Genomic DNA, 14,242 nt, shown 5'->3' with positions numbered 1-14,242 from the left:
TGCTTAGTTTGCTCTACCTCAGAGGCACATGAGCTTTTGCTTTGTGTGAATCCCAGGATGCTGAGGCCCGAGAGTCTTCCTCGCCTCCTCTCCTGTACTCTCACAATGGCTGTCATTTACTGCATGCCTCCCAGGTGCTAGGCACTGTCCTGAATCTTCACAGACATCACCACCATCCTTGTAGCAGCCCTCTGGGATGGATTTTATGACCTTTTTTTTTTTTTTTTTTTTTTAAGATGAGCCTTCTTAAAGGCTCTGAGCGGCTGGGAAACTTGTCCAAGTTAAAAGTTCATAAATGGTGGACCTGGTATTTACATGTGGATCTGTGCTGCTCTTCCGTCTAATTTATTCCCTACATATTACAAGTGAGGGAATTCAGAATGCATTTGGGGCTTTGTGAGCCTGAAAGATGCCAGAGGCCTTTCTGTGGCTGAAAACAGCTTCTGTGGGAAGGGCAAGGAGACTGGCGTTCAGTGACCCCCCTTCACTGTGCTGGGCACCCACTGGGGGTGTCAACAAAACAAGTCTCATTGAGTCTTTTGAGGTGTTATTATTGTCATCATTTTATGTGTGAGGAAACAGAGCTTTGAAGAAATTATATAACCTATTAAAAGTCAAATAACAAGATAAGGGCGGCACTGGAATTCCAGGTGTGGGTCACTCTTTGTCGAGCCTGAGCCCATCCTCTCTGGAGGCTGCCTTGTCCCATAGGCCAGAGGCCTCGCACACACCCTCCCATCCCCATCTCCACTTGTCTCTAATGAGGGAAAACCCCAGCATCAGTCAAAAGTGATGGGGCCCTGCTTTTCGTAAACGATACATAGGGGTATCATATCTAAATTTACTCCTGCCAGATATAGCTGCTCGACCCTTTATCCATCCATTCATTCATTCAGGAACTGTTGTCAGGGCTGCTGAGAGTGGGGAGAAGCCAGTCCAGAGTCTTGGGGCCCAGGTGAGGGTAAATCTCATGTGAAGAGAGTCTGCCCTTGCTGGGTCCCTCGCTCACGCTGAGAATTGTTATGCCAGGCACTGCTGTGCTAGGTGTTGGGGATACAGGAGCGAGTAGAAAATAGGCACATGTGCTTGCAGTCCAGAGGGGAACAGATGGTAATGGAATATTACACAACTGGGTACACAGTCAGTCTGCGCTATAAGAGAGAGGGTCCTGGTAATAGAGATTTGGCCCACTGGAGAGGTCGGAGTCCTTGAGGTTTCAGTAAAGACCCAAGGGCAGTGAGGAGTAAGCCATGTGGCTCTCTGTGGGAAGAGGGTCGCAGGCAAAGGAAGCAGAAGTGCCTGGTGTGCTGATGAGCAGCCGGGAGGCTGCAGAGTAAGGGAAGAGCAGAGGGACAGGAAGCGAGCAAGTACCAGGGCACCAAGGTCATGGGGCCTTCTGGGCCACGGGAGAGCTGTTTACCCTGAGTGAGGGGGGAGGCCACCAAGATGCTTGCACAGAGGACTGTCACACAGAGGACTACATTTGAGCAGGGTCCCTCTGGCTGCTCTGTTGAAATAGATTGTTTAGGGGATCAAGAAGCAAAATAGGGACAGTAAGGAGGCTGCTAAAGTCTCCTAGAAGCAAGGTGGTGGTGCACCACACCAAGCGTGGGAGCAGGGACGTGGGGGAGAAGGGGTAGGATTCTGGATATATTTTGAAAGTTGAGCCACAGAATGTGCTCCCTGGATGTGGGGCATGAGGAGGCGATGGGGCAAGGAAGGCTGCAGTGGTTGTTGGCAGTGGGAAGAAGGTGGCTGCCCTTCACTGAGATGTGGGAGGCTGAGGAGGGGCAGGCCGGGGACTGCAGGTCAGCTCAGCGTGGAGTATGTTCGTTTAGGGATGCCTGGCACAGAGGCTGAGCAGGAAGTTGGGTTTATGAGTCTAGAGGTCAGGGGACAGGTCTTTAGGTCACGTCAGTGCCATGAGACAGGCTGGGATTCCCTGAGGAATGAGGGTCAGTAGAAAGAGGATGAGGCAGTAAGCCTCCCGATCTGGTCTTCCCTGTTTTGTCTTTCTCCCCGGCACTCGTCGCTGCCCTTCTATATGTTTGACTCACTTATATCCTTTATGCTCTGTCTCCCCTACTAAAACAGAAGTCCCACAGGGACAGGAATTTCTGCACGTGCCTTGTTCAGCGCTGTCACACTGGCACCAGAACAATACCTGGCACAAAGGAGGTGCTCGCTAAATCTTTGTTGAAAAAAATGAATGAATGAAGACTCTGTGTGGAGCACTGATTGCTTTTAGTTGCTGTGGAAATATTTCCTGAAGCAAAAGGAACCTAATGCCTCTCGGTGGTAGAAAACAAATGGTCAGTGAAAGAATGCTGTTCCTCACGGTTTATATTTTTATCTTAAAGTCAGTGTTGGGATGCTTTATAATCACGAAGTTATCTCCTGACTAAGCCAGCCCACCAGAATGTTGAGAGAACCCTCCAGTTTAGCTTCTGATCAGCGTGTAGGAGCAGAATGGTGTGAAGGGTGTCTCTCTGGAGGCCGTCAAGGTCCCAGCTGCAGCATTTAGTGGCAGTTCCGAGAACCATTTCCCCCATTTTGTAAATGCATCTCAGGACTCCTCCCGCACCATCTTGGTCCTCTCTTGCTTTTTCCCCTGCATCCTGGCCCCTGCTGCCACTCCTGGCTCCACTTCACTGTCCCCACAGCTCCACCAGGCAGCTCTTTCCTCCATGGTCCTTTGGTGATGCTCATTTCTGAGTCATCTCTTCCTTGGTTATGTGGAGTCCCAAAGGGTAATAAAATCTGAATTAGTGCTTGTTAAAAATGTGCACACTTTATGTACAAATTCCTGCCTATATAACAGGCTTTTTCTACTTCATTTTGTTTGTTTTTCCCAGAAGAAAGCTATTACCATTGCTGTACCCCACCTTTATCTAGTTTCTGTTCATGGAGATGGGCCATCCCTTCCTCCGAGTGTGAGGGAAGGGAAAGCACAGTGGTTGCAGTCTGATGTCATGGAAGGGTCGTGAACCTTGGTTTCACAGTCTGGCCTCTGTCCTGCACCGTGACCTTGGACAAGTTATTTGAACTCTGAGCCTCCACTTTCTTATAGTATCATGTGGCTGTGGTTTGTTGTGAGCACTTCAGGAGCTAGTATAAAGGGCCAGGCAGTGTCTGGCATGTGCAGTAGGGCTCCACAAAGAGCACATTTTACGTTAGTTCGTACAGCAGCTATGAAGAGATCCATTGCTTGACACTAAGGATTGGGCAGGATTCTTTTTCAAATGAGTACTGGAAGTCAATTAGTAGGCTGGCCAAGATAGCAAAGGCAATTAGGAAGGAAAAGGAAATGAAAGTCTAGATTAGGAAGGAAGTTTTTTCTATTCACAAACCTCCTGGTATTGTGTACAGAAAATTTTAAGGAATCCACCAATGAAAGAAAAGTAGTAAATGAGTTCAGCAAGATTGCAGGATACAAAACCATTATACAGAGATTTCATTTCTGTATACTTTCAATGAACAATCCAAAAATGGAATTTAAAAAGCAACAATTCCTTTATGAGAAGCATCAAAAAGAATAAATTCAACAAAAATGTAAAACATACTTTGAAGGCTACAAATCATTGTTGAAAGAAATTAAAAATGATCCAAATAAATCGAAAAATATCCCAAGGTCATGAATCAGAAGAATTAGTGTTGTTAAGATGGCAGTATACCCCAAAATGATCTACAGTTTCAATGCATTCCTCTTCAGAATCCCAGCTGATTTCTTTGTGAAAATTGACAAGTTGATTCTAAAATCCATGAGGAAGTGCAGGGAACTCAGGATAACCAAAACAGTCTTGGAAAAGAACAAAGTAGGAGGACTCACACTTCCCAATTTTGAAACTTACTACAAAGCAACAGTAATCAAGACAGTGTGGTACCAGCACAAGGATGGACATATGGATCAATGGGACAGAATTGAGAATCCGGAATTAAAACCGTGTGGCTCTGGTCACCTGAGTCCCAACAAGGGGACCAAGATCATTCAAGGGGGCAAGAACGGTCTCTTCCACAAATGGTGCTGGGGAAATTGGATATCCACATGCAAAAGGACAAAGTTTGACACTTAAGTCACACCATTTATAAAAGAGTAACTCAAATAGACCAAAGGCCTACACAGAGCTAAAACCCTAAAACTCTTATAAGAAAGCATAGGACTAAATCGTCCTGACCTCAGATTTGACAAAAGATTAACAAGGATATGACACCAAAACACAAGCAACAAAAGGAAAAATTAGATAAACTGGCCTTCACCAAAATTAAAAGCTTTTGTGCTTTAAAGGTTAAAAAAAAAGAAAGTGAAAGAAGCCCACAGAATGGGAGAAAATATTTGAAAATCATATATCCGATAAGGGGTCTATATCTAGAACATGGAAAGAACTTTTATAAGTCAATAAGAAAATGATAACCCAATTTTAAAATGGGCAAAGGATCTGAATAGAAATCTCTCTGAGGAAGAAATACAAATGGCCAAAAAGCACACGAAAAGATGCACAACATCATTAGTAATCAGGGAAATGCAAATCAAAAGCACAATGAGATTCCACTTCACACCTACCAGGATGGGTAGAATGAAAAGGGCAGATGATAACAAGCGCGTTTGTAGGATGTGGAGAAATCAGAGCCTTCCTGCAGGTAAAAGTTCTCCAGGCAGAGGGACCAGCCAGTGAAAAGATCAAGGAGAAATGAGCTGGCATATTTCCACATGCGTGCACGCACTCACACTCACAGAGGGAGGCACCAGTGAGAATGGTGCAAGAAGGGGTGAGAGACGAAGGCAGAGGCCTGATCACACAGGGCCTTACAGGCCATGGCAAAGGTTCAGCTCTGAGTCTGTGTAGTGAGGAGCCCTGGAGGTTGTGAAGCTGAGCGTGACAAGGCCTGGCTCACATTTAAAACCTCCCTGACTACCGTGTGGAGCTGGAGTGGAGTGAGAAAAAGAGGAACCAAGCGGACTTGGGAATCTATTGCAGGAGGCCACACGCCGGCGGGACGAGGTGTCACCTAAGGGAGGTGGTGGTGGAGACAGAGATGGCCGTGGAGACAAGGGCTCAAACTCCGCTCACACTTGGGAACTGAAGGTTAGCCAGTAGGTAGGACGCGAGAGGTGAGGGACAGAGAGCCGCCAAGGGCAACTTCTAGGTTTGGGCTGGACCGACCAAGAGGAGGAAAGTGCGAGGAAGATGAGGTTCGGCAGCGAGGCCGGGAGGAGTGGGAGGGAGCAGAATCATATTCTGGCTACACGCGTGAGGTCTGAGATGCCTATTGGATTTCCAGGTGGAAATAGTGAGTCTGTTGTTGGAGCGAGCCTAGAGCTCAGGGAAGAACTCAGGGCTGGAGGTCTTTGGGAGTCATAGGACATAGGCAGTTCAGAGCCGCGGGCCTGGATGCGTCACCTACGGGGAGTGTGTGGGGAGGGGAGAAGCCTGCGCAGACCTCCGTGGTGCTGCCAGTTTTTTTTTTTGTTTTTTTTTTAATTTTTTTTTTTTTAATTTTATTTTATTTTATTTATTTATTTATGGCTGTGCTGGGTCTTCATTTCTGTGCGAGGGTTTTCTCTAGTTGTGGCAAGTGGGGGCCACTCTTCATCGCGGTGCGCAGGCCTCTCACTATCGCGGCCTCTCTTGTTGCGGAGCACAGGCTCCAGACGCGCAGGCTCAGTAATTGTGGCTCACGGGCCTAGTTGCTCCGCGGCATGTGGGATCTTCCCAGACCAGGGCTCGAACCCGTGTCCCCTGCATTGGCAGGCAGATTCTCAACCACTGCACCACCAGGGAAGCCCGGTGCTGCCAGTTTTCCAGGGCCTTTGACATTTCATCTCCGTCCCCACCTCGATGCTGGCAGGTAAATCTCGTCCCCCACACCCAGCTGGTTCCTCTTAGGGGTCGCGTATCTGCCCTTTTCTCTGTGCCGTTGGAAGACAGCTTCTTCCTGTCCGTGGACATTTTGCTAAGGTTATCTACAGTTAGCAGAAGGATTTTTAAAACCTGTCTATGTGGTGTCTTTTTGCTTATCTTTTCAGGTTTTTCATTTTGCTTTTGAAACATGAGATGTAACTTAGAAAAAATACTTTAGTGTAGGACTAGGCGGTACAGTTCTAGGCAGAGGGTGGTTTCTTGCTTGTCATACTCCTGTTTCTTTAAAAAGGCACTAGTCTTGTTACTTTTTCATTTAGGCAGCACAGTAAAGCACCTCTGTGGTCACAGCTGACCTTCTGTGCATATCTGAGGTTTAGGTTTTTTCCTTCCATACTCTTACTCAGCCAGGATGAGATCTTTGTGGACCCATTTATAATTTGTTTCCTGACATTGGTTTCCGCTAAGATGGGTACGGTTATTTGTGAATACTTCTTGCCCTTCTTCTCCAGTCAGTCACAGGTCCTGCCCTCAGTTGACAGGATCAGATTCCAGCCCCTGAGAAAGTGAGTAGTACCAAAAGAGAGGGCACAGGTGGGAAGGACGTAGTCCACTCAGAGGGCCAGGGAACTTCAGGAGGAGGTGGTCCGGAGAAATGAGTCTGAACCTGAAAAAGGGGAAGCTTAGAATGTTCTAGGCAGAGGAAACAGCATGAGTAAATACTCAGAGGCCGGAAAGCGTGGGAGAGGTATGGAATGTAGTCAGTAAAGAAACCACTTCTGGGTCAGCAAAACTCACAGAAAGGGGAGGAGGAGTGGGCCTTAAGGTGGGAAAGGTGGATGGAGCCAGACCATACGGAGGGCCTCGAGTACTGGACCAAGGAGTCTGGACTTGAGTGCCTTGGCATCGGGGTGCATGGAGGTCTGGGCAGAGCACTCGCATGGGGTGTGCCGTGCTTCAGGCTGATTCTTACAGCTGCAGGTAAGGGTGGCTCCAGGTGGCTGCAAAGGCTCCTAACAAACTTGCCATTCTAGCTCAGAGCTGATTCATGCTTCATTCTGATGTGAATGGTGTTTCTGTGTTTCTAAATTTGATGTTCTTATCCTTAAAACACATAAAGGTAAAAGCTTGAGATGGACACAGTAATGAGGTCAAGTAGGAGATAGAGGGCTCTAGGGGTGGGGGTGGGATGAGTGAAAAGTACAGATGTTCCACCTGAAGAATGTCGTCTCAGAAAAATACCTCCTCAGCTTCTAAAGATGTTTTCAACCTTTTATAAATATCTTTTATATAAAAATTATATATTATATTTATAGTTACTATATTATATCTAAGTTATACATGTGTCTTTTATAAATATGATGACAGTTCTGGCAAAAACAGCCAATTTTTAAAAACTTGCACAAGGTCGCAGATGACATGGAGTTTTTTTGTGATGACATATCCAGAATAATAACCATACCTTGTACATAGGTCTGCCTAATCTTTCTCTAAATTGGTGCTATCATTATGTTCTTTTCCCTTATCAGTCTCAAAACAAAAACTCTGGACTTTTGCCCATTTCATGGGGCTGAGAGCAGCTATGGGAAATTTACTGAGATTGGGGAAGAAAAGAAAAAGAAGCAGTATTTGCCTTTAAGTACTTGGCAACCCACTGACAAGCCCAGAGGCACTGCTGAGACACCCGACACAAAGTCACCTATAGAAAAAAAAAGACCCCATTACAGCCTCCACCCAGGGGTGATGCTCCGCCTCCCCCCTCCCCCCCGACCTTGCTCCCAGCCCACCCCTGGATGAGCCGCATAGGCCTCTCTATCAGGGTCCCGGGTGGGGCAGCCCCTTCTGGGAGCTGCGCTGTTGGTCTTCTCTGTCAAAGATCTGGCCCATGTTTATGTGATCCCGGTCAAAATGTTCTCTAGATTAAAAGTAAAATTACCGCCAGTCAGCAGTCCATGCCCAGGTTCCCGTCCTGGAGTACATCAAAATGCACCAAAGCATGGACTGGCACATGTACCGTTGTACTAGCAGAAAACCCAAAGTAACCAAAGGTTTATCAGTGGAGTTACAGTTACACAGAAAATTCCTTATGGTGGAATGTTATGTGGCAATTAAAAGAACAAGGTACATCTATGTGGAGTGACGTTGGATAATCACCCAGATGCATTGTTAAGTTATAAGAAGCAAGTTTTAGAACATTGTGTTACCACTGATATCTTTGTGAAAAGCACACTACCACACACACAGAACTATAAATTATCTCTAGGCTGCGGTGGGGGCAGAGGAGGCAGGGAATTGCATATCTGTGTGTGTGTGAGTGTGCTGGATAGAGCCTGCGAGACTCCATCAAAGCACTGACAGTGGTTACTTCTGGGAGGGGAATGGGATTGGCGTGCTATGTCATTTCCTCTATTTTATATATATATGTATGTATATATATATATTTTTTTTTTTTTTTAATGAAATTACCCATACATTTTGCAGTAGAGGGAGGGGTATAAGCGTACGAGTACGTGTTTTGAAGTCAAGTCCGCTTGAAAACTGGTCCTGAAGAATGTCCATTTGGTTTGCAACCATTACTGAGATCAGGGCAATACTGAAAATGTGCGTGGGTCCCCTTTATCCGTACACACACACACACACACACACACACACACACACCTTTACATTGTAAAGAGTCATGCTGCAGTGCTTGAATATTAACCAACAGATAATTGAATGTGGACAAAGCTCTATGATTTTCTTCCATCTCATGTTTTTAAATACGCCTGCATCCTAAGACAACCTATTCTAAAGTGAATATTTTGCCTTCTGCCTACTTTCAATTTTTTTTTTTTTTTTTAACAGAAAAGATTCCGGCCGAAGCACAACCTGAGTTGGGAACCTGGGGAGATGGGAAAGGTGAAGATGAATTATCCCCAGAAGAAATACAAATGGTAATGCTATTCTCTGCCTAATCATGTATTTTTAACTAGTTTTAGTAAGAATATTTCATTGAGTAGGAGGTCATCCTAAATACCCTTGCCCTAATTTTTATACTGAGTTTTAAAAATTATAAATAAATATTTTAGATCAATTTTCCACTTGATTTCCAAATTCTTAGTATGCTTTTCATATGTTTTAAATTTGCAGTAGCATTAAAGAAGAAATTGCCTTGGAATAATTTTATTAATATTAGATGTCCTTTCAGCAGCAGTAAAATAGTCTTCTATTCTAAATGGGTCTTTTATAATCGCTGCTATGGTGCTTTTTTTTTTTAATTTTATTTATTTATTTGTTTATTTTTAATTTTTGGCCGTGTTGGGTCTTCGTTTCTGTGCGAGGGCTTTCTCTAGTTGCGGCAAGCAGGGGCCACTCTTCATCGCGGTGCGCGGGCCTCTCACTATCGTGGCCTCTCTTGTTGCGGAGCACAGGCTCCAGACGCGCAGGCTCAGCAGTTGTGTCTCACGGGCCCAGTTGCTCCGCGGCATGTGGGATCTTCCCAGACCAGGGCTCGAACCCGTGTCCCCTGCATTGCAGGCGGATTCTCAACCACTGAGCCACCAGGGAAGCCCATGGTGCTTTTTAATTGTTTGAATTACTGGTGCATGGTAATGTGAAGAAAGCATAAGTAATGGCTGAAGAATGAAAAGAGTAACACCTTAACTGCGAATATCACCTCCTTTTATTTACCTGTCCCCTAGTTGCCAATTGTAGTTTATTATCTCTGGGTGAGTTTCAAAAGAAAAGGGACAGATTTGGCCAGAGCCCCTGCCTGTTCGTTTACAGCCGGGTCTGTGCACAGCTGTCTGGACATCGGTGTGACAGAGCCACATGGAGTACGTGTACCTGGGGTTGGGAACAGATGTGTCCTAGAGCTGCCCCGGTGGGATGCTGGCCTTGCCCAAAGAGCTGAGAAGCCGGTTCCCACATAGTCCCCCTCCAGTGGCTGTGCCTGGCAAATGACACCTTAATTTGCAGCTGTTTATGGTGGACAGAACTTTTTAGTACTTGTCTTATCCGTGATACTCTCAGTAATCACACTAAGAGGTGTTGCGGCATTACTGTCTCCTTGTAACTTTGGCAAAAAGCAGTCGGCTCTCTTGTCCACGGGCCCCTCGTTAGTAAGTGGTTGAGCCTATCTGCAGTCAGCAGTCTCCTGATGTCTCCTGAAGAAGATGAGAGGTAGAGCTTCGAGCCATGGCTGTTGAGTGAGGGAGGCCCCCATCTCCTCCCAGACCTCACACAGAGGCATTCGTGTCACCAAGCTCTTCACTCTTGTCTTCCTGTCTTACAGGCTCAGATGTTATGTCCTCAGAGAGTCCTTCCCCGACCACCCGGCCTGAAGTAGCCCCAGCCACTATGTCTGTGTGCCCACATCCTGCCCTCATCCCTCCACTAGAATACAGGTGCCCCGAGGGTGGAAATCTGTCTGCTTTCACTGCTGTGTTCCCAGAGCCTAGAGCAGGGTGGGAACTGTTTGTTGAATGGACGAGTGACTTTGATGAATATAATATAAAAACTCTAGGTTGTTTTAAATGGTAAAGCAGGATCATCAGTAAGAACTACTAGAATATTCTAAGTTATTATTGTTATTATTTATATTTATGAACACTTTCTATGTGGCAGGCCTTGTTTTGTTTAATCTCCTAACAGTCTAGTGAAGTAGGAATTATCTCTCTTGTATAGTTGACAAAAATGGGGCACAAAACTTCCAAAGCCCGTGCAAGGTCACAGAGCCAAGCAGCCGAGCCGTGCTCCATGCCCCGAGCCCTGGCTCCAAACCCTGAGCTTTTTTCCTGCATCACAGCTCATGTGAGTGCCCGCTGGGATCTGGTGGTCTAGATGAGTGTAGCCCGCACAGGAGCGCTGGCAGACTGACCTGGGCGGCCTGACAGAGGCCTCACCGGCCCCAGCCAGGGGGCCAGGTCTGCTCTCCTGAGCACTGGCTGCCGAGAGCAGAAAGCTGGCTCGGAGTCCTCTTGCTCTTGAGGCTTCCTGTTTCTTCCCCACGCCTGATCGCGGAATTGAAACACCGGTGGCCCCTCACGGTGGGCTAATGACTGAGTGAGCCGACCCAAGAGGCTGCCAGGCGTACAGAAGGCACTCATTATTGAGTTCCCTCGGCCTTTCCCCTTCAGAGCGGCAGGTGTGCACAGAGGCAGGACAGCCCTGGCCTGCACAGGGTCAGGGGGGCCTGGGCAGTGCTCACGTGTGTGGGGAAGGGCTGTGGTGTGTGTGCTGCCCGCACGGCAGGATCAAAGGGCCACGCAGGGTGGCAGCTGCCACTCCATGGAGTCTTCATACATATTTTATCCTCAGGACTGTTTCACACACATACATTCACCCAGACGAGCAGTTTCCCCTTTAAGATCATCACCTTAGAAGCGTGACACTGATTCCAGTGATGACACCATTAGCCATGACTTTTCCTGGGACTTGCTATGGGGGTGCTCCCTCAGAGCCTGTGGGACTTTCTTTGGAACAAGAAGCAGAGCTATCTGTGCCCTTGATAGATAAAAATAATTCTGAGCTAAGGAAGTAACTCAGACACCTTAAAGTGGCCTGCCAGGCCCCTGCCTTCCTTCCACACCTCTGACTTGGAGTACGTGCTCAGTGCCCCCCCAGACCAGCAGGCACGTGACCTGGAGGCCTCGCAGTGTAGACTGCAGCATAATTCCAGGCAGCAGCCGTGGCTGCCCAGTCAAGTAGAGAGAGGCTGAAGACGATGGCCAGGGAGTGGAAGTGAGAGCAGAGATGAGATAGACGCTGCGGGAAGCGGACTGGACCTGGTGATCCACTGGGGGGCAGCAGGGCGTGTGAGAGAGCGAGGCAGGAGAAAGAGCCTGGAGCTTTGTGACCTGGGGAAGCAGGAGGCCAGCAGTCAGGAAATGACCTGGTCACCGACAGGTGTGAGTCCGCGGGAGGTGTCTGGTGGCGCTGGGATCCTGGGCTTGGGTTTTGGGCTGGAGACGTGACTGTGGGATACACCCGAGGGCTGGTGTTTGAAACAGTGCATACAGGGGAGAGAAAGGCACAGCTCATCACCCGGGGATGCAATGCCGGGGGGCAGGCCCAGGCGGAGAAGCCAACAGGCTAAAGGACGAGTTGATTATGCTCCCTGGTAGCCAAATGATGGCCAGAGTTTCTTAAAAGCTCATAGTTTTTCTTCAGTTTATACAAAATAACTCTGTTATTGAAAATGATGTCACGTTCCCCGTATCATGTAACATGACCACCTATCTTTGCTAGAGATAAAAATACATATAGTACTGTCCTTTCATTAAGAAAGAATACATTTGTATTTAGGCAGAACTTAGCTTCCATTTAGGGCTTTTTAAAAAATACACTGCACCGCTTCATAAAGGAAGTAGCTAGAAGAATGGCAGTCGGTCGTTTGCCAGAGGACTTGCCTTTCCCCACAGGCAGTGGTGAGCAGCAGCGGCTTGTTAACCTACGCAGACGCGTGCTTAGAAGCTGCAAATGCACGGGGGTTGGACCAGTGGAAGGCTGGCAGCAAGGATATCTGTGATTAGCTGATGCTTGGCCCCGGTGAGAGATGGCCCCAATCAAGGGCTTTGGGACTTGACAGAGTTGGGTTTTAATCCTCTTTATGTCACTTACTGCCTGTGTAATTTGGGGGCAAGAAAATAAGCCTCACTGAACTTCAGCTTGGTAAATTGACAGGGTTGTCAGGAATACAGTCATGTATGTATGAGTGCCCAGGAAAGTGCAGGGCACATAGCAGCTGCTCAGAGAATGTTCCCTCACAAACAGTGAGAGATCGTTGCTGGACCCGTGTGGTCCTGGGTTCCCTGCACACGTTCCGAGTGTGATGTATGTAGCTGATGCGTATGAGAAACACATGTTCATATCATAAGGCCCGTCTTTCCATAATGATGGTTGGTGCACCATGCGTTGTCCAAGCATTGTCCAAATGAATGAAGCATTGTCCAGAAACATGCCAGGGATCATTCCCAATAATGCTAGCTATTTCGGCGTCATGATATCTGTGACCTAAGCAATCAGAACCAGCAGGACCTCCCTAATTTTTATTGCGTAATTGCAAGAGGATGGGGCAAAAGGCTGTACTGTTCAGTACTTTTATGACAAGCTGTTTAATGTTCAGTTCACTTCTTTCTTAATTGGGGCTCATAGCTAAGTACCATATCTTACAGTCTGACTGACCCGAGCCTTATTTAAAAGGCTCAACCCTGAAAATGAAGAGAAAGAAATGCCATACTATTGGTTTTAAATTGGAAAGTGTTACAGCAAATTGTGGTCATAAGTCATAATCACTGTTCCTCAGGGTAAAATAATGAATTAAGCCCTATAATAGCAGTTTAATTCATTATTTCACCCATAGGAGCTGTTGTTACTCGTTCCAGAATGGCTGCGGAGCATTGTGTGATTCGCACAATACGTTTCCATTCATCACTTGTGATGCAGGGATATTAATGCCTTTGAGTTAATATAAGCAGATGTTTTGTGGTCAGGCTGAGTGGAACCAAATTGTTTTCTGATGTTACCCAGAGAAAATACCTCCTTTCTAAGCCCACATTCATTTTACTTGCCTCCAGTGAAACCACTGCATTTAGTGATGTATTTCTTGGAATAATTTTTAAAGACATGAATGTGACTTCTGTTATTCAGATCACATGAAAAGTGTCCCTAGCCCCTGTCCCCGGAGGTGGGCCCTTGGAAGCACCAGGTGGCTGGCTGGCAGGGCTTGTGGTCTGTGGCCAAGCTTGGCTTACACATTGAGAACAGGAGAATTGTTGATAGAATTTGAGCGCCACACAGGTGAAAGCTGGGGTACAGACCCTGGGGAGGTTCACAGGGGCACAGGTGGGGGTCACGGTGAGGGTCACAGAGCCACAAGTGTGAAGGTGTTTGGCACAGATAAAGCACAACTAGAAGAGCCCAAAGTGGGCCTGGGCGGTGGGCTCCCGAGCCAAGGGGGCAGACTGCCTTCTAGGCCAAGCCCCCTGTGGGTTCATAGTGTTGCTTCAGTGAACTGCTCTTAGGTCTTTGCAATGCAGATACTTCTCCTGGTCTCGTCTGACACTCAAAGGCCTTGGTAGGAATGATTTTCTTTTTAAAACTATAGTAAAGAGGATTAGATTTAAAAAGGATTTCTGTAACAATGTATTCACAATGTGGATCTGTATCCTTTAAACCAGATTATAAACCCTTTCGGGGAGGGGGGGGGCCCTGTTTGGAAGTCTGACTGACTTCTGAATGGAATAAAGCAGTTAAATGATACTGCCTAACGTGCGTGTAACACACACACACTGTCTCAGCCCAGTACCGTGTGAGCGCTTGAGCATTTATTAATTTATGCTGCCCCATGGGGTAGGGACTGTTGCTGGGCCCCCAAGTCCTAGACTCTTAACCATGATGCCTAC

The 14,242-nt window shown here is 47.0% G+C and overlaps 1 protein-coding gene across 3 annotated transcripts in view; it reads left to right on the top strand.

Annotated features, from left to right (window-relative positions):
* The window catches only part of STX18 (syntaxin 18), a 120,735-nt gene that overhangs the window by 96,594 nt on the left and 9,899 nt on the right, over positions 1-14,242 (top strand). For all 3 annotated transcript variants that reach the window (XM_007190961.2, XM_028168660.2, XM_028168659.2), the window contains one exon: positions 8,703-8,791. In XM_007190961.2, the coding sequence (XP_007191023.1) occupies positions 8,703-8,791 (89 nt within the window). The remainder of the gene's footprint in view (positions 1-8,702; positions 8,792-14,242) is intronic.

This window comes from Balaenoptera acutorostrata, chromosome 5, assembly GCF_949987535.1.
Source record: "Balaenoptera acutorostrata chromosome 5, mBalAcu1.1, whole genome shotgun sequence".
Classification (NCBI taxonomy): Eukaryota; Metazoa; Chordata; class Mammalia; order Artiodactyla; family Balaenopteridae; genus Balaenoptera; species Balaenoptera acutorostrata.
Note: the sequence above shows the minus strand (reverse complement) of the source record. Positions and strands in the feature narration are given on the sequence as shown.